We start from the raw sequence: 20,663 nt of genomic DNA on the forward strand, positions 1-20,663 counted from the left end.
TGTGATCCATGTCTCTGTGCAGTCAGGGTGAGGATAGTTACGTGGCCTACAAAGCAGTTTACTCGTTACCGGTACCAGAAACCGTATAACGAAACACCCGCTTTGTGGGAAGCTACAGATAACACGGTACTTCTACGCTTACAGACCAATTAGCTGTAAAACATTAACCTTGTATGTGCTTAACACTTCAAAACATAAGCTTTGTTCAAATCTCTGTCTTTATAACATTTATTGCAAAGCGATAACAAACGTTACAACTCCGAATTTACGCACAACGCAGTGTTTTGCAGCCGGTGGTACCTCTGGAACCCGCTGATAAAACTCAGCTTAGACCAACGTACGCTGCCTATAGCAAGGTATTTGTTTCAAAAATATCAGTACAATATTTTCCATCGACACATAATAAATACAGTATTATTATAAAAGGAAATCACAGCCATTCAAAACCTCCAGCAGAAGATGTTTTACATACATAAACAGCAAACACGCCGAAGAAAGAACTGTGTTCTTAAATTCTGAACCGATCCGAAAAAGAAGAGCTCAAGGAAGCTGAGCAGATCTTTTATAGAGATATTTTTTCAGCATTAGCACAACGTGCTTTGTAAATCACAGTTTTAATAAACTATCTCAGTACTTATCACACTTGCACTACGCATTATCTGTGGCACTAGTTAACAGATAACCACGTTACAAAGTCCACAGATACTGTAGTAGCCAACCAGAGTTCAGCTCAGTGTCCTGCCGCTGCTTCCAGAAGAGCGATTTCCTCCAGCCCAACACAGCTGGGGTGGCTGGTGACGGAGCGGACGTAGCAGTTCAGTAACCCCACCTCCTTTCCCAGCACGCTCTGCACCTCATAACTCTGCAGTGATAAAAGCATGTTGATTAAAACAAACAGTCCTGGACATTCTGTTCTAAGCAGTGCTGGGCTGGGAAGATGCAGGGTGTAGGGTCCTCTTCCAACAGACAATTTTCTTAAGGACTCGGAAAGAAAGGTGCGTTAGAACTGATGGAAAGAAAGAATACATCCGATTTTCACTAATTAGATCTCTCTTGCTTAAAGTGCTGCCTCCCTACCAGGCTTGTAAAATCAGCTGGTTAAAAAAAAAAAAAAAAAAAAAAAGCTACTGTGACTTCGAACGCCGTTTTGCTGAAGCACAACCTACGTGTGCTCCCTTCAGCTCTGACACTCGTAGGACTTCACATGTGCTAGCAATGTGTATATACACACTAGACATTGTACCTTAGCTAACCGATAAAAAATACATTTTGTAACCCTTTTTATCCACCCCCCCAACCCCCCCCCCCCCCCCGTTTAACTCTGTGTTGTATCACGCATCCTCTGCGATCCCCAGCACCTACGCAGCCCCTTCTGCTTACGGACCCGGCGGGCAGCCTACCCACAGGAGCTGCGCCTGAGCAAGTCTGTAGAGACCGCGTTCTGCGTGCAGGAGGGGGACGCGAGGCTGGGGTGCTTTCCCTCAGAGGAGAGAGCACGCTGCCAGAAGAACTGGTAACACCGACAGCTGCTGCCGCGCTGGAGAGGGTGCCGACCTCCGACGGCAGCCTTGCACCCCTTTCTCTCGCCCACCGCCTCTGGCCATGGCCCCCGCTTGCATCCGGGCCGCGCATCCGCACAGGCATGGGACACTGATGTCTGTCGCCTGGTTCAAGGTGAAAACAACCCTTGTCTTTCTTTTTCCTAGATTGTTTTTACCCCAGAGCGGTTCTGCAGCCCCATTCACCGTGCAGCTGCACAAACAGCCACGCTGGTGTCCCTGCAGGGCTGTCACAAGGTATGGAACAAGTGGCCAGGGGCAGCGATGGCTAAAGCCAGCCTCCCTGCCCAAAGAAGTGATTACAAAGTGACACCCTTAGAAACTTCAGCAGCACTGGCACAAAAATGCCACCTCAAGTGGCATTTCTCATGATTAATCTTTGCGGAGATGTGCTGCTTTTTAAAATGCGTCGGTTCAGAGATGGAAATGCTCATAAGAAAGGGAAAAAATGATCCCTGCATTTCAGCTAGGGAAAAAAACCCTGTTTCTAAGTTCCCCGACTTCTACATACTAGCATTATAAAGACTGAAGCAGGAAAAAGAGGTTGGTTGAATCCTCGTAACTCAAAAAACAACCAAGTTTTGTCAGTCTGTAACCAAACCAGACACATCTTGTAAAACTTAGCAAGATTTAACCGCTATTGAAAGAGCAAACACATTTTGGAAATTTCTTCTATCTCTTTGCTTAAACGAAATACACACCCTCCAGCATAATAATTTACAATTTCAGAGAAATGCTCTACTTCAAAAGTTATCCACAGATTCCATTAAAACCATGGAGCACGTAATTAACAGCAAAATGCTAGAAGACCTTACAAGACAGGGAAAGCAAAATGTCCCCGACCCATGTCCCCTAACTGGACACTGAACTGGGGTGATTAAAAGAGACAGCGAGCTGACCTTTGCTCCCCTCCACATGCAATGGAGAGGGGGGGATCTCGGGATCCCGACCGGACGAAATCGCCCTCTGAAGGTGCCGCTCCTTCACTGCTGGCCGCCGGCAGCCAGTGCCACCCAGGCACTCGCCCCGGTGCCTCCCGCACCGGCGATAAATCTGGGTCACTGTGCCAAACGTCAGGGTTCCTCTGATAGCTCAGATTAAGGGAATAGCTACTTCGTGGTTACATAAACTGTACTTTAGCCCGTGGATCCCCGTGGCTCACGTGTGTTTCATTCACACAATTATAAAGTATTATCTGGCATGCGTTCCGCAAATTTCTCTACTGTTCCCGCCTGCCAGTGACTTCATGGCTGTGCTGTTAGGCAGTGGGCGTCATTTACAGGGTTTAGAAAACCATCCCGAAAACAGGGGGATGCCTGGACTGTATCTTTGCTGTCTTTGGATCCTCAGCCGGAAAACGGAGTAAAGTTACGTAGTTTAACTTTCTTTCATCAGCATTCATTATACCTACCCCATCCTCATTGGTGGAGGACATCAGGAGAGAAGAGATTGTCCTTTGTAACAGCTGGAATGAGAAAATTCACAGGTTTTCTTCATGACAAATATCTCATGCACACAAAGACATTCCGTTCGCAGGTTAAAACAGTGGCATCGGACCAAGATACAGAATGTTTTTGTTTCTCTGGCCAAGAGAGCAGAGAAGTGACACAAAAGATGTTCAGAATGGGAGTCTAAAAATACACGTTCCTTTTAGGCTGTGGAGACTGAGGTTTCCCAAGGCCCAACCCAACAAAGCACTGCAGCTGGACCATACAGCAGTTTGCAGACCTCAGGGTGAACTCAATGACTGTATTATTTGAGTAAGATCTGGGAACTGAGTTCTTCATCCAACGAAGCCCAAGTTTAGTATCAGATTAAATTATGGGATGCTCTTACATGTTTTAATTTTTCTTCTGATAAAGCCATTTATAAAAGCTCATTTTGTGCCATACCTTTACTTTTACTGTACTTTGAGATCGGGACGGACAACTCAAGAAGACTTCCAGCTGCATTTTCAAAACCGGTGAAGTGACAACTTCAGAGCACTGGCTGCAATATAGCAATCCTCTGAAAAACAAAAATAATGATGGGAAAACATGGAGAAATTGAAAAGCTATCAGTCACAGTCAAAACACACAAAAAACCAGCCAGCTGCTTCTCTAAAATACTTTGCTGGCAGACTTTGAGTAGGCAAGCACTGGTAGAGATTCAGCTGGTAAGAGCAAACAGAGTTCTTCTGTTGGTAGAGCTAAGTAACTCTCCTGGAGGACCTCAACTCTTCTAGCAAAAGTATCTTCCTTTCATAAGTTTTGGCAATATGGTGTGAGGTTGCTATATATAGTCACCACACTTATGGAAATATTCATCTTACAACCTTCTGAAAGTTATTTCAAAAGAAAATTCGTAGTACAGATTTGGCCCAAGTGACTTATTGCTTTAGGCCCTCGTTCAGCAAACGTTCAACATTTTCAGCACACACTTTAGTCATATGCATAGAATTAAGCTCAGCTATAACTGCATGTTGGAATAGCATCTTAAACAAATATTGAGGCTACATTGTTCTCCAAATTAAGCAAAAGTGTCCTTCACAGCAGAGATTTCTTTTTAAATTGAACTACACTACTATGTGAACGTACACACATCCTTATTTTTTGCATGACAGTATAACATAGGACAACTTTTTTTTCATTTTCAGCCTTTTTCCCCTGGAGGCTATACACAACAAAGCATAAGCGGTAAACCTTCACGGATTTAGGGAAATGTTCTCTATTTCAATGGGATCAAAGCCACCCAACTTCTCCTCATGTTTTTTGTAAGCTTTTCCAGCAGAAAGAACCCCCCTTTCCTTCTTTTTATGCTCTGACTCCTCTCTTCTCCTCTCGTGCGTTTGCCCCACGAGGTATCTCAGACTCCGCGAGAGCAAGCTGGCGAAGCAGCCGCAGGGGAGGCTTTCCAAGAGCATGCCAGCGTGACGCAGGTTTAGCAGTTCAGGTGGCAACAGGTCTTGCAGGATCAGTCTTCACATTTGGGATAGTCGTACTCCCAGAATTATTCAACATCCTTTTTAGAAAGGTTATAAAACCAACAGGTCTGAAACATAGCTCTCCCAACTTACGTAAATTGCAGCAAAGATCACAGTTCAGTGCAAAAATGAGGTGACCTGGTGGTGCACAGGGTAACAAGGTAGGGCAGACAAACACAAGAAGCTACTTTTAAAGCAGATAACTTCAAATTCAAACCATTTCATATCTACTTGTATCTTTCTTAATAAATTAATCTAACCTCGCAGGTTTTATCAGTTCATCAGCAATAAAAACACTATGTCTTAGTTCTAGGAAGGAACAAAGGGCAGCCTGTGCCCGCAGGAACCATTGCATCACCTGCTGCTCTTACGGCTACATCTGCACCACACCTGGAGTGCTCCGGAGCATGCTGACTCTCACCTGTCCTGGGGACACAGTTCCAACTTTCCATTGCCACATCTGTCGCATGTGGGCCAGGAGAAAGCAGTGCTCTCATTAACTCCAACAACAGTACCTGCAGAAGATGAAATTCTTATGAAATGCTAATGGTAAGCTAGCAAACACAGCCACTCCTGGCTTCCCAGCAGACCTGATCCTTTCTGACTCTCATCTTAAGAATAAGACTTGTCGGAAAAAGCACCAGCTCCTGCATCAGTCTCACTCCCTTTCTCCTTCGTCCCTCCAGCAAGGGATGACAGCACGGCAGAGTGTCTTACATTCTAAAAACACCAAAAGGGAGATAACTGATAATTAACTTTCCAAACAGGTTCAGTTCTTCTGGCTTGGGTTTTAATGTTTTTCTGATTTGTTTTTGTTTGTTTGTTTGTTTTCTTTCTGGTCCTCTGATGTCTGCTTGGCAATAAACAGCTATAAAAATCATCAGGCCGGACAGTTTGATACCGATATTTAGGAAACACAAACCAGTGATCAGACCCAATCCCTTTCAAAAACAATGATACAGGTTAAATTCCATTAACAATGGAGTTATTCTTCATTTATACTGATTTAACAGAGATTAGATCTGGCCCACAGATTTAAGTGTGTGCCTAAGCAGGGAACGCCAAAGATACTTTGGACTAATATAAAGGGCCTTGCTAGTTTTGGCAAGAAAAAATATATTCAGTTTTATGAGAAGCCAATAAAGAGTGTATTATGTTTTATGGTTAACGACACGCTGAAATTATGAGCACTATTTTTGGAGAAAATACTTCTAAGTATTTTGAAGCATACGAAGTGTGTCACCTGTAAGAATGAAATTATATTAAAATAAAATCTCACTGGTACAATGGCCATATGGACTAAAAATTCCAGCTCCTATTGAGCAAGGATCTCACAGTTTTATACCACGTTCAGTAACAGAAACCCTCAGAGACTGGGGAGCATTTACACTGTCTGGTCTGTAAGACAGGGCGTTAATTCCTGGCTTTCCTGGTTCTCCTGGGACAAGGGCTGATAGGAAGGAGGGAGCTACACTTGAACAACAAAACTGTATTTTTCTCTGGGAATTCAACGGACAGCAAGTCTGAAGATCAGGAAAGGTAATTCTCAAACACCCGATTTATGGCCCAATTTCTATGAACAACATGGATTCCACCGACAGAATAAGCAATTCTGTGCCTTTAACCCCTTGGACTGTTACAGGAATAATATTGATTTTTCATTTTTTTTATCATAAACGGGGAGTTTCCACCAGCACTTCCTACTCCAAAGTAGGATGATTTCTGCCACAGCGTGGGCATGTTTCCCTTGCTCACAGAAAAGAAAAGCCACTGATTAGTTTGCTGAATGTGTTTCCTTTCTCATTAAAAAATCATTTTAAAAACAAAACAAAATCCCCTTTTCTGACAGATCTGTTTCTCTCTAAGCCTTTTATCTTTCCCCCAGTCGTGTGCCATACTGCAGCTGCAGGATGCCAGTGCACAAGTAATACAAGTACATGTGAAGAAAATTAATCAGGATCATACTGATGAGATTATGTCTAGTGAAGACATTTATTTTGATGACAACACAGAGTTCCCTTGAGAAAACCACCAGAGACCACTGAAGTCAGAACAAAAACACAACTGAAGGCAGCAACAGATCTAATAATCTAGTGAGAGTCTTGCGTCCTGCGTGCAAAGTGATTTCCCAAATTTAAGCTGCTGAACTGCTGCACATCTTTGTCAAGACTCTAGATGTTGCTTGACATTCACAAACGTTTGGGGTATTTTCCTGAGATCCTTCTTTTACATGGAAACACACATAGCCAAAATTCGGTTTTTACCTCTCATCTATTTTTATGGGTTGTGGCTGACATCGTTAAGAGGAGACTGATAATAGGACAACACTTGGAAAAACGGGTCTCTGGTGAGGAACGCAAAGAAGGGCTGAGGATTAAAAGTAACTCTCTGGTCGAAACGCTCAAAAAATGAATGTGGGTAGGTGGTTTTTTTTTTTCCATTCAGTTACCCTGATTAATGGACAGGAAGGGGAAAAGTTCAATCAAAAAGAGAAACCTAGGTAAGCTGATTGACCCTGTTTTGTCCACACTGTTAAGAGGGAAACTGAAAAAAACCCCACCCCTGAGTAAGGGTGTTGGGTGTGAATATATCCAATGTTAGAATTCATCACTGGTGGTGAGTCATGTACTAGACAAATATAATTAATCAAGTAATATTCCCACATAACATACGTGGTACGGACTAACGAAAATTTGCTCATAAGCATGGTTAAGAGGAAAAACAGTTCTGTGTAGTATGAATTGCCAACATTTAAGTCATCCTGACTCCTACTATACAGAAAAAAGAGGTTAGAAATTACTTTGCAATGCATAGTGATAAGGAAATAAATCTACTAACCCCAAGCTCACAGGTGAGAAACACAGACTCATCCTTAAAGGAAGAACAAATTTTCCAGCAGAAAGGAACCCCAGGTTTTCACCCACCTGTCGAAGAGCAACACACTCCATTCCAGAGCTGGTATGACTGGACCTTTCTGAAAGCAGGATTTCTGACAAACTTAGTGGATCTGCCTGGATTGCAGCATTGTCCTTTTAAAGCTGGGCCAGCTATAGTGTGGTACCAGGTTATTCAGGGCCCAGCTTTGAGCAGGAGTTAGGACTGGAGGAACTTCAGAGGTTCCTTCCAACTCAAATTATCTTACTTATACACCTTCCAAAAAACGACTGATCTACCTAAAACGCAGCAGGCAGCATGGCCTGTGTCCCTCCCCAGTCCCAGCTCTCCTGGAAGCTCTGGCCCTGTGACCAACTGCTGTATCTGTGGATGGGGACTTGAATGACCACCTGCATGTTTCACCAGTTAAAAAGAAGTTTTTCCAGGGAAGGTTGAGCCTGCTGAATCCCTGAGAGCCACGAGGAGCAGCCATGACTGCAAAGAGCAGGAAGGAGCACCACTTAAAGAAGGGGTAGAGCAAAGCCTTTGCAGCTTTTGGAGTGTTGGGTGAGAGGAGGCCCACGTACCGCACATGTAGGTGACCAGAAGTACAGGAAGTGAAAGGAGGGCACGAAGAAAAAGAATGAATGAGGTAATACTGTTTCTCACTGAAAGCCAGACTAACAGCTCTCTGACTTAAGAGACAGACACAGTGAGTGAATTTTAGAGATGATAAATTTTCCTTCATGGGTTCCTTCCTCCATCAAATACATATGCTCCCACCAGCAAAGTAGGGTTAGTGATATTAGTTTCACTTCCTTAGTAGAAAGATGTAGGCAATAACTACAAATATATACAACAACTACAATATATATCCCAAACACTGGATATATATCTTACATTCTAAAATAAATAATTTTAGTAACACATACAAGTGAGAGTTATCAGGTATATACAGCATTAGCATGGGCATAAAGAAGACACTTTATATTTTACATTGGTACAAATGTGTGGGAACGTGCTGATAACAGCTACCCTGGACAAATTTCAGACGAAGCAAGACAAAGTTGTAGGATTAATTTCTCCTTTTGTCATTCTTCCATCTGCAATACAGAACAGGGAAAGCGTGACACCTCCCATGCGTGTAAAGTAAGTGCTTGTTTACACAATAGATCACAAAGGTGTATTTTCTTTGTTCTACTGGAAAAAGAAAGGATAGAGAAATGTTTGCTTTATCCTACTATGCACACTGTCAATGGGACAAAAGAAGACAGGCATTTCTCATACTTTGCTATAAAATTAAGAGTAGAGAAGTGATAATTCTTAGTGTAACTATTGGAGAGGTTAAAAAAAAAAAAAGCCAGAAAGTATTTCACACCCAGTGACAGAAATACCTTCCAAGTAACTTACAATACCGATGTGAGATGTACGTAACACCCAAGGGTTTGAGTGAAGTGCCTCTAGTTGTGCTTGTTTTTCGTTATGCATTGTTAGAGTTCAAGATTTGTCACTGCAAGGCGCTTATTTGCTAATCATGGAGGTATTGCTAACTTGTGGCTGTACCATAAAAGAAGGTATTTTTAGTAACAGGTTTGCGTGGTTTCAAACTGTCTTTTCAGTGCATCACGTTATAGCTGGAAGGATTCATTCGCAACCATTATTTGCTACTATTTAGCAAATATATAGCTCATTTAAAATGCTCCAGTGAATACTTGAAGGTGTAAACGTAAAACAGTATCGACAATTTTCTACAAGGGCTACTGGAGTTATTAAGAGTCAAATTAAGAAAGGAAATTGTCTTTAAAAGCCAAAATCTGTTGGGCTTTTAAGGACCTTTCCCTATAGGCACTCTACAAGGTTTAAGAAGCTGACTTGACAAAGCATTAGAAAATACACAGTAGGAAATGTTTCTGCATGATTAGGAAATTTTAGAAAATACATTGTAAGAAATGATTCTGCATGGTTAGTGGTAGGACTGAAATATTAGACAAAGCAATGACCCAAAGTGGCTGCTGAGCAAATATTGGCCAAGTTATGGTAGATGACTACAGTGAAACATTAAATTGGCCCATTGCGGCAATGCTCCAGGGAAATGAGACACCAACTCCCACCACTCAGGATCTGGCTAACGTATCTCAGCCATCTGCCTGAAAAATATTGGTACACCTTACTGTTGCCAACATCAACAAGGCTGGTGTGAACAGAAGGCTCCTGAAAGAAGACGGAGAAGGAAGGAATGTACTAAGACAGACTGTGCATCAAACATTTATTCTGGGGTATGAGTGAGTGGGAGCAGAGCTTGGCCAGCAAAAGGCAAGCGGAGCCCACAGAGAAGTATAAAAACTTAAATACCCTGATGACCCACAGCAGTACCGTGCTTTTTTATCCCTCCACACTGTTTGTGCAAGAAATCAATACGAGGACCTAAAAGATTAAAGTGAGCACAAATAATTAACAGCATTCATTTCAGGAAAGGCCGTACAAACCTCTTACAGCACAAATGGAGTTGGCCTGTGTTGTAGAATCCAGCTCATCGAGTCTGACAGGGCCAGTCAGCTCACTGAGGTCAGCACCAGCAGCCGAGGACAAAAGAGGCTTTTGTAATAAGAGAACAGTACGTTCAACACAAATAATCCTACCTGCCAACAAAGACATTTCAACTCAGTACAGTAACAAGGAAAAAGGTGACCGTGTTAATTGTCATGGCCAATAAAGACAACAATCTCTGCCAGCTACTAAACAGATGGACAGACTCCATCAGGTTCTCTCAATGACAAAATATTTTACTTTCAGTGATACACGCATCATGCTCTCGTCACGCTTTGCGACTCCCAGGGAAACAAGATGTTCTAAAAATCTGAACATGTCAGAAGAGAGTCCGATTCCACTCTGACTGCATCGCTCTACACTCCCTGCAAACATAACGCTACTGTCTCTTCCCTGGTAATAAGCTTCGGCACCCCTTCAGGTGCTCTTACTTTGTTTCAAAGATTACAAAGAGTAGATGCATGCAATGCTTTATTCTCCAAAGCAGAGATTTTTGCTTTGGGACACACAGCCATTTACTCATGTTGGTGCCTCCAGTCCACTGGCATTTTGGAGGTGACTGAAGGCGTTGAGATGTGAACTACACATGCACACACCGTACAGAATCATACCTGAACCTCAGCAAAGAGCGACTAAAAGTGAATGTAAAGTGAACTACCATCATTACATGATCTGTACGGTGGCAAAGGCTCGCAGCTAAAATGGTATAGGAGAGTTTGTAAAATTTCTGTATGTAGGGACACACGTCTCTAAATTCACCCTCTTGCTCCTTTCAGAGGTGTTAAGGTCAATAAAACAACTTTTTGCCAGAATATCAAAAACAAATGAAACCAAGTTTCTTAATATTTTTTGAGTCTTCTGTCAGCTAGCAAATTTGACTGACACTGGTCATTAGATTCAACAGCCGTCAGGGAAGACTGACAGAAATACTTGTGGACATACAGCAAGATCACTGAATTTCTCATTTACTTTCAAGATCAAGCCAAAAATGTAAAAAAGAAACCTTACAGGAAAGCTCTAATTATAACTCCTTTCAACTTTCTCATCCCAAACTTGCAATGTCTCATCTTGATCTGAGAATGAAATTCTCTGTAGGTCACGTACTGCAGTGTCAAAGATTAGGATGCTATTTCAGTCTGATTCCAACTGCTTCAAAACCGTGTGTCAAGCTTACCATTTCCCCACAGCGCATCCTTGAAGAAGACGAGTCGCGAGGCAACACAGAGGGCTTCTGTGACTTCTGTACTGAGAACACACGGTGCAGCGACTGACACAGCAACAACTTTTGGAATCATGTGAACGGCGTTTTGCAGTGTGGAGTCAGTCACAAACAGCCAAATCTCTTTTTGATTTATAGCAACACTGTGTTTTGTCTGTTATTAAAAAACAAAACAAAACAAAAAATTTGGAATGCAGTTGTTAATTTTCTGTAGAAGGAAGGACCAAAATAACATCCTCATATTTAAAGAACTAATAAATCTGTCAGAAATTATTACTTTTAGGACTCATACAGGACAATATATCAAAGCTTCATTGGATTTTTTCGTTATTCCTTACTGCAAATACAAACTTCTCTACTTGAAAATAACTTTCTGAGATTGACCCGCTGGAATCTTGGCTTTACCTCTATCAACTATCGTGCCTTTGGACTGTACTAGGGATTTGAAAATACATTTTATATTAAAAAACTGTATCATATATATACTTACATATACAAAAAGTTAATTGGCTGTTTTTATGAACAAAGACTCATATAATTTTTCCCTTAAAAAAAAGAAAGGCTAACACTACTACTAATATTATTCATTTGTGGGCAATTTTTCCATGTACTGTTATCTGGTTCCCAAGAGCCCCAGTCCTTGGCTAATAGTTACTGTAAGCTACAAAGCCAGAGGTTTTTCTTTCTGTTGAACAAACATCTCTACTTCTTTGAATGATGCACAGAAATAGGAAAGCAGACAACTCATAAGTAAGACATGTAGGAATCCGCAATGACAATGTAAGTTTTCTGCCTAAGAAAGGTAGAAAAAGATATTCTGGCGTGCCTAAATTAAGGTATTTCACAACTACTGATGTCACAAACAAAATACCTACATTTAATCTCAGGCTTCGTATCTGAAAATAATCATCACAAAATCAGTAGAGTTTTAAAAATTTTTCACACTGGGATGATGAACAAGACAGACTAGACAGACATTACATACATATCAGTGCTTATTCCAGGGTCTCTTAGCAAAATCAGGTGTGTTATAATTCGACGATTCATGCTTTTCTTCTTTTGTTTTTAAACACAACTTTTATAATATCTGTTTGTGTATGCAAATTTTCCCATGCTTTAGAAAAAATGAGTTTAGGAACAAAGCATATTTCACATTTAGCAGCCCAAGCAACTTGCAGTTTTTAAGATTCTAATGTTTCAGAATATTTAACTGAAATTAAATTACTTTCTTAATTTAGAATTTTTTTGTTACTATTTTTCATTAGTCTGCCGATTAAAAATTCACACTTAAAACATTTACATAAAATTAAAATAGTGCAATGACTGGAGAGACATATCACGTAAGTATTTTATTCTCAAATGTGCATGTCTCTAGCATAAATTAATGCAACGAGAATCCCAACTTTTTGTCTTCAGTTGAATTCAAACCTTGAAACCATTAACCACACTAAAATCAGCTTTTTGTTCATACTAGCAGCTCTTAGAACAAATCCAGTAATTGTAAATAACGATGGGGAAAATTCATAACTCAGATGTTATGGTTATGCCTTAATACAATCTATGCTGCCTATTGAGTTGACGATGTTTCTCTGCCTAGTAACTGCATACATTTGAGTACCTCCTCGGCGTAGATAGCATTAGGACAGCTTCAAAGAAAGAATTTTTACAGCTGTCCCGTAAGAATTACTAACACATTAAAAGTTGGCTTTCAGAAGAATCATCCAAAAAGTAAATAATAATAACAGCAAAAATCACAAGTTAGTATAAAATCATCATCTAGCTATGTGTGACAGTTTGTTCTGAACAGAGAGGACACAACAGACAAATAGCAGCAGGATTGAGTTATAAGGAAGGACAGCTCCTTAACCACAGATGGAATATATTTCCTCATATTCCTTCTGTACCGCAGTACAGATTCTGAGTAGTAATAATGAAAGCATATTTCCATTCCTCCTTCATACAAATGAAGTATCTCAGAATACTGTAGCTACATAGAATAAATTTTAAAGTACATTTGAATTATACCACATAGCAGATTATCTAATAATGATCAAACTGCAAAAGAAACCAAACTATAGTCCCTTCCTCACTTATTACGACTAGATGATTTTGCACGTGAAGGATATGTCCTCTTGGCAAAGGCAACTGCAGTAAACAAGCTGCTGTTCGTGACCTCCTCCTGGGAGGATTAGGCAAGCAAAACACTAACAGCAGGTAAATACCTTTACATTCCCAGGGCAGTTATCCAGAAGTTATGCAGAAGAAGGGTATCTTCTATTGCTTTTCCAACATTACTTTCAAAAAATTTATGAGCATTCATGTTGTTCATTTACAAAAATCTAGTGCTTACAGTTCAGCAAGTGCATAGCCATTAAAAAGACAGCTAATAAACTTTCTAGTAGCAAGAAGAAATCGTAGACGTTTTTTTTCTGCTAGACAAGCTTCCATTCTTCAAAATCACACCTGTTCCTCCATGCTTTATCTTTTCTCTAATTTAGTGATGAAGTGCTTCTACACAAGAATACTGATGACCCACAGCATCTCAGATGTAGACATTCCTGACTACAAAAATGTTTGGCTATGATACCACTAGACTGTAATTTTATTTTTTAACAGAACAGGTTTCTTGGAAATAGATGTTTACGCATGTATGTGTCCATCTTTCTGTTAGCACCCTAAAGACCCCATCAAGCTAGCCCTAATTTCACATTTGCAAATGCCCTGTTAAATTCTCACTTAGCATGGAGAAAACACAAGAGACACCCCTCATCTCGGGATTTAAAAGTACTCCCTGCCCAAAAATCAAATCATAACTCATTGGCTTTTGAAGCAAAAGGGCAAGACCTAAATTAAATTTATGTCTCACACTGGTGGGAAGCATCTCCAGCTATTTTGCTGGCCGTTCTGGAATTCCTTTGTCTTTGGTTCATACGCTTTGATTCACACTTTGTTTCTTGTGGAGCTGATGGACAATTGCAAATTACTCTCCACCAGAATTCAGTGCTGGCTGTACTGAGGATCCAGTCGCCAGGAAAAAATAAATAAATCAGTGACAAAAAATTCCTTTAACTACTGAGGGAGTTAGCAACATTTTGAAAGAAAATTGTAGCGTCATTCAGAAACAAATAAATAAAATATAACTATAAGCTTTCCGACACAGTATGGATGGCAGATGTATTTACCTAAGAGTTCCTCCTTTCTACTAACTGGACCATAAAAGCCAAATTTGCCTGAGGGGCTTCTATTGAAGTCAACAAAAACAGTCCACACTTGCATGCAAAGAGCAAAACTGTATTTTTATATAACAGTCATCTGTTAAATTCTGTCCCCAGACACTCAACTGACTGGGAACTTTTCGCTATGTATCCAAGGACAGCATTTAGCTATAAACTCAGTCTCAACGAACTTGCTGCAAGCTCCCTTACCAGGATGAAATACTACCTCTGCTTAGATAGCAATTTGTTCAGAAATAATTCACTTTCTAGACTGGATGGTCTTGAAACTGGAGACGCAGTTCATTTTACCTATGAAACCAGGTAAAGCATTTAGCATTACAAGCATTTTAGACCCAGTGATAATTCTGCTCATACAGCTCTTGAAGATCATCCAGGAAGGTTTTGGGGTTTCCTCTAAACAAGATAAATGCTGCCTTCTTTACATAAACATTATGTTGATTTTATGTTGAATTCATTGCTAAGTGAAAAGATTACCTGCAGCCTCAGATATAGCACTTGCGCCCAAAAGCTACAACGCTCATTACAACCATCGACCTGAAAACAGTACAAAAACAGGGAATGAGACAACCATCATACCAGAAAGGCAGTGGTACAAAGTATTTGTTATCTGACTTGTAAAGCAGATTACCTGAAGAATTTCCTTTAGACTATGAACAGCTGGTGGCTGGTACAAATTAGAAATCTGTTCTTCCTCATCCACTTCCACATGTATTTCACCAGATTGAACAGTAAGAATATAACAGAAGCTGGGAGGAGGAAGATCGGTTGTCATCTATTAAAAAGTAAGGAAAAGAAATCTGACCTTAAAAAAGGCACTTTAATTTGGCCAGTCGGGTTTTATAATAATAGCCAAAATGAACCACACAATTTACATTTTAAAGAGGGATACGGTTAATAACAATGACTCTCTGAAGCAGAAGTTGAGTTAATAAACTGACATTCACAAGTTATAAGTGAAAACAGCTTGTGTGTATCATTCTTTCCATAATCTGACATTGATGCTCATCACAAAACCATCTCATGATCTGGCATACTTGGCAAACACTGTGACTAGTTCAAGGTGCTTGTTGTTGTTTTTGCGTTTTTTTATTATGTGGTAGCAGTGCCCGATTATGCTTTTTTTTTTTTTTTTTTAAACATCCGTAACTTTTCTGAGATTTGGGGGCTTCTGCATGTGGGTGGATTTTTGTGATAGTAAACAGCTGACGAACTTTTAAAGCTGCCAAATTAAATCCAGGACAGCAGAAGGAGATAATGAAGAACAGGAATGCAACAGCTACAAGAACTGCTCTCTTTGTGTTATGCCAGATTTTTCTTTCCCCCTTAAAAAGTACCGTGACGTAACAACTTTATCAGTCACCACTTAAAGAGGTCCCAAGCTAGAGAGGCTTCTCAGGGAAAAAAAGACAATGCTAGAAAACAATTTTTATTGCGGATATAGTACAATATTCTTCTAGCGATGTTTGTTATTAATAAAACATTTCATTTAATAAAAGAAATATGAATCTATTAAAGACAGCTGCCCACCCGTTCAAATAAAATCTGCATAAGGAAAAAAAAGCAAAAGAAGTTGATACCCAAATTCTGCTTGCCTCTGACAGTACTAAAGAAGGTATTTGTATGTACATATGTCTCAAAATAAATCAGTTGACAGATCTTTTCCCAACAACATTATCAGCGTGCTGGCAATATTATTTATGTACCTATGTGTAAAAGTGTTTCCATGAAACTGTGCATAAAACTATAGTGTTTGTATTAAGAAAAATGTATCTCAGCTGAAAAAAACTCCACTCAGCCAAAAACCTGCAGCAGTAGAATGCAAGTCGTGGTCCTTTGTAGAATGAATTAGTATTTCAAACCCGTGACAGAAGTGTAAATTGCACGATTATGGAAATTTCCTCCATTTTCAGATGGCTAATAAAATAGAGAAAATGAAGAACAAATGAGAATCATAACAACGCTAAACAGCATTTAAAGAGCTTTGTGCCATCCATGGATATTCTCCTTGTGTTGTCCACAGTACTTTAACGCACAAAACAAACCATTCCTCTGAGACTTCCAAAAAGTCTAGATGAAAAGGAGAGTCAAGGAGAGAACCATTTCACTCAGTTTCAGTCCTGGTTTTATATATAATCAAGGTCTGAACTTTTTGTTCTTCAGCATATACCCTTGTACAATGCAAAGAACAAACCACATCGAAGAGAAAAGATTCTCAGGCTTCAGAAATAACTAGTAATCTCCACCTTTAACATCCCGTGGTTTTGAAACTTGTTTATTTCCAGCTTTTTCTTCTTTTCTAGAACTTGCATTCTGATTGACTCCCCTAGGCTCTAACACAAATTTTTAATACCACAAAATTCTTCCCCAAAGAACAGCCTATACAAGAACAGCAGGACAGCACAAGAACTTGGCTACTCAGAAGCTTCTTAAATGATCTCGTATTACCAAAATTACACTTGATATGACAGCACTCCTTTTCAAATACAAAAGCTAATGAAAGGAAAATTAAAGATGCCATTTTAGATCTGAAAATATATATTAACCTACTTCAAATCCATTTTAATACCTCCCCACCCCCTAAAATCACAGAAATATTTGTTACTTTTCAGTAGATTATTTTTGTGTTCATCCTTCGACTGTCTTCACATGAGACAAGTATCAGCCAAAGTCGTCCTAACTATTAAAAGAGACCTGATTCCAGTAGTCAGTTTCTCTTCACTGAAGTTAATCTTCAGAAAAGTGCTTTTGAATCTAAGGCTGAAAATGCTTCAGAAGAATGAGTTAATATCCTTGTATATAGATTTCTCAGCTGACCCCATGCTATCTAATATCTCTTTCCTCCTGCAAGGAGAGGAGAGGAATAATTTGTGTGGACATCCTACCACTCTAGCTCTAAAGGATTATTAAGGGGCTAATTGCATCATTTTGGAAAGATGCTGCTGATCCAGAGGGCTTCAGGTTATCTAGGAGTTTGCCAGAACCAGTACACCAAAAGTCAGTAGCTAAAGACAGGGAGAGAATCTGATTCCCAAAGTAAACATGATTACACTACCAACAAAAATAGTAGTTGTGAGTGAAAAAATTAATTTCCATAACAACAAGACTTACCATTTCAGAGTCTTGACTTTGTCCAGGAACTTTTACAGGCACTAGTGGAGGCCACAGACTGTCTATCAGACTAAAAAGTCCTAATGCCCTTCAAAAAGACCAACAAAATCAGGTTTAAAATGTTTTCCAGTGTTACACATTATATTAAAAAGATTAATTAAGAAATATAATTTAAACCATTGCATGATTATGAAAACAATTTTCAATCATATTTGTTTTTTGGAAGCTGGTTTTGACTTGGTCTCATTAAATCTCCATCATTTCTGCTGCAGGGTGGAGAGGGAGGGAAGGGATGTGTCACATTCAGTGACAAGCAAGTCGCATTTAATCCTTTGCCATGAACAGCCTACTACATGATAAAATTCAGGGGAGCTGGGGTAAATGCTGGCTTGGGAAGGACACAGATACCAGTACAACTTCTTTTAAAAAATAGCTTTTAACTACTTTAACTGATGGATTTAAAAAAAAAAAAATTGCTTCTAACATTTTATTTTCTTGCTTTTCTCTAACAGCTGAGGATGGTCTCATTCCTACACAGCTGCTCATTTAGTTATGATCTTTATTTATTCATTTTGCAAGGTTCTCACTTTTAATTTAGAAACAAACATAAAATTAACAGCCCAGCATACTCAGGCAAAATGTTGCAGACTTTAGCAAGCAAAGCTGTAATTTGCAGCAGTTTAGTGGCTGCCTTGTCAGTTGATATGGCATCCTTGCTGGAGAGGCAGGACCATCAGAGGGAGAGGCCAAGAAAACAGCTGAGGGAGGGGAAACAGCTACAGATAACCAACTTGAAGAGGCATGCATTTTTGAGTGAAAGCTCCCAGTTATCTTGTCCTAGTTCTCTGTTCCGTGTAGTCGAAGCACAGAGATCTGGATTTCAACCCCACACTGCCTTCAAGAACAAGTTGTCTGTTCCTCCAACTACGAAAGCCACTATTTCTGAAACAGCTCTAAAAAATGAAGTCCAAAACTTGCTGAAAGTAGTATTAGCTTCTAAACTCCGCTGTTTAGAAGGAAACGGCATACTCTAGTACAGGGCTGAAGCACACTGCAATATGCTGCTTCTCTTCATGGGTTCATGGAAACTTTCCTTTCAAAGTTCTGCTTTTAGCTCACTTCTGCTTAAGCTTATTTAATTCTGTATTTCCCTAGTCCTTCTCTGGATGCTTAAGTGCTTAGACTTTGGGTGTCTATAGGCAGTGAACTTCTTCCCATGTCTTTTCATAAAGCACCAGGCATCATCTATGATTCAGTGTTAATAGTGGTATCTTTGGAACAGCACTGTAAGAAGTTTTACGGATGTAAATCTCAGAGTCAATCTTGTGGAATAAAGCTTGTGGTTCACGGTTCAGGTAACAAGCTGGCAGATTAAAAAGATTATGTTGCTACCTGTAGTCATGTTCTCCACACTAATGAACAGACCAGAAACACAAATGTGCTGCTCTTTTACAGAAATGAACTTCCTGACTCATATGGCATCATCGCTGAGTCTGTAAAAGCAGAAGGCTGAGCTCAGAGGCTGTATTTTTTTGTTTTGTGTTTTGTTTTTAACAGTGAGAACATCACAGCATACAAAGCAACTCTTCTTGGGTATTCAAGAGACTTTACAGCAAACTGACCACTTCTTGAATCCTTGAATCCTTGGGTGAGATTTTCTCTCATATTGTACAGAATGATATCCTCTCTACAGTCACAGGAGGGCCAATGCCCAGAGGAACAAACTGGTCTTGCTAACTGGGACATGAAAAAGGAGAGTTACACACAGAGAACGTAGCCAGCCAGCTGTACAACTCGGGCAATTACACAAGTGGCCTTCCTCACATGAGGGCAAGGGCAGAGCATGGATATGAACATACCACAAACTCTGTGGGGGTGTGTGTGTACGGAGAACACATATTTATCAACTTAGAGCAACTAAGCTATATTGTTGCAGTGCACACCTCCACACAGACCTTACGTTGATCCCTCCTCTGCATTTTTAAGTTTGCACAAGGCACATGAAGTTGTTCCTTCTTCTTTAGCTCTCTTCCAACTTGCTACCCCATATCAGAATACCTAAGACATATGGTACGTTTTCTTCTGTTACTTGTGTCCTTTTGGAGAAGGTCATCTACTGCTTGAACTAGTAGCACTTCATTATTAGTAAATGACAGTATTAGTTTACAAACAGGCAGAGGAGCAGTGTTGTGTGGAGCATGTCTCCTGAACATCTTGGCCCCATCCTTTGACACCAGTCAGGGACATTTGCCACCCAAAGGATTTGCAAGTTTCAAATCACATCGTTTGGGGTCCTTGTTTACCAAAGGGGATGTTCTCTCCTGGAGCTGTCACAGTATCAGTCAGTGTCCCTGGTGAGGAGCTCCCCTCTTGCTCCACCCATTTATACGCCTCCAAGAAAGATAACGCTCTCTTTACACTTATGGACCTTGACTTAGCAGACCAGGGAATGAGGTGGGGGCAATGACAGTGGAGAAAAGGCAAGACACTATGTCCTCCTTTGTAGAAAATCACTATCCTCACAGAAAGAATAAAATCCTTTCTCTTTATTGGCCAAGCAACACTCAAATCCCACTTCAATCTGACTGGAACAATGGGTGTATTTTATCCAATATGTGTATCCTTCTTCAGCTATAGAGTCAGGACAAGAGCTGAACAGCTGGCTCTGTGCTACAGTGAAGGGACATGGCTAGCTCCCATGTGCACAAAGAGCCTCTCCAGCTACAGAAGACAAAATAAAAACTTTAAAATTTTGCTCTGTCAGTGTAATTACTAGTCACTTTAAAAAAAACCATAACAATTTTGATCATAAAAGGACAGACTTCTAAAACAGGAAAAGTAGAGTAAGAAGTGAGAAGAAATAGGCTTAAGAATAATAAAAAAAAGACAACCTAAAGTATTTTAAATAATTTTTTTTTTTTTTACCCCAGAGACAAGGACTCTGATGTAATATTCTATACCTTTCATTTGAAAAAAGAAACAAAGACCGAATCCATACCAGGAGAAGAACAGAATCATCTATCAGATTCTAAATGACAGAATAACCCCCCTACTTTCCATGCCAGACTGAAATCTGTGTTAGGTGAAAATTTTTTTGTCCCATACTAAATAGACAGATGCCCACTGTTTATCACCAACACAGTAAGACCACTAGTAAC

General features: G+C 40.0%; 1 protein-coding gene across 1 annotated transcript in view; it reads right to left on the reverse strand.

Moving 5' to 3' along the window:
* Window positions 1–200: 200 nt before the first annotated feature.
* The window catches only part of SPIDR (scaffold protein involved in DNA repair), a 206,881-nt gene continuing 186,418 nt past the window's right edge, over window positions 201–20,663 (reverse strand). The window contains exons 12-20 of the mRNA XM_075416192.1: window positions 17,506–17,593; window positions 15,026–15,169; window positions 14,872–14,931; window positions 11,117–11,315; window positions 9,882–10,034; window positions 4,943–5,036; window positions 3,452–3,566; window positions 2,971–3,024; window positions 201–862 (exon numbers count right to left, since the gene is read on the reverse strand). Of these exons, the coding sequence (XP_075272307.1) occupies window positions 731–862; window positions 2,971–3,024; window positions 3,452–3,566; window positions 4,943–5,036; window positions 9,882–10,034; window positions 11,117–11,315; window positions 14,872–14,931; window positions 15,026–15,169; window positions 17,506–17,593 (1,039 nt within the window). The 3' untranslated portion in view covers window positions 201–730. The remainder of the gene's footprint in view (window positions 863–2,970; window positions 3,025–3,451; window positions 3,567–4,942; window positions 5,037–9,881; window positions 10,035–11,116; window positions 11,316–14,871; window positions 14,932–15,025; window positions 15,170–17,505; window positions 17,594–20,663) is intronic.

Source organism: Opisthocomus hoazin, chromosome 3 (assembly GCF_030867145.1).
Source record: "Opisthocomus hoazin isolate bOpiHoa1 chromosome 3, bOpiHoa1.hap1, whole genome shotgun sequence".
In the NCBI taxonomy this organism is placed as follows: Eukaryota; Metazoa; Chordata; class Aves; order Opisthocomiformes; family Opisthocomidae; genus Opisthocomus; species Opisthocomus hoazin.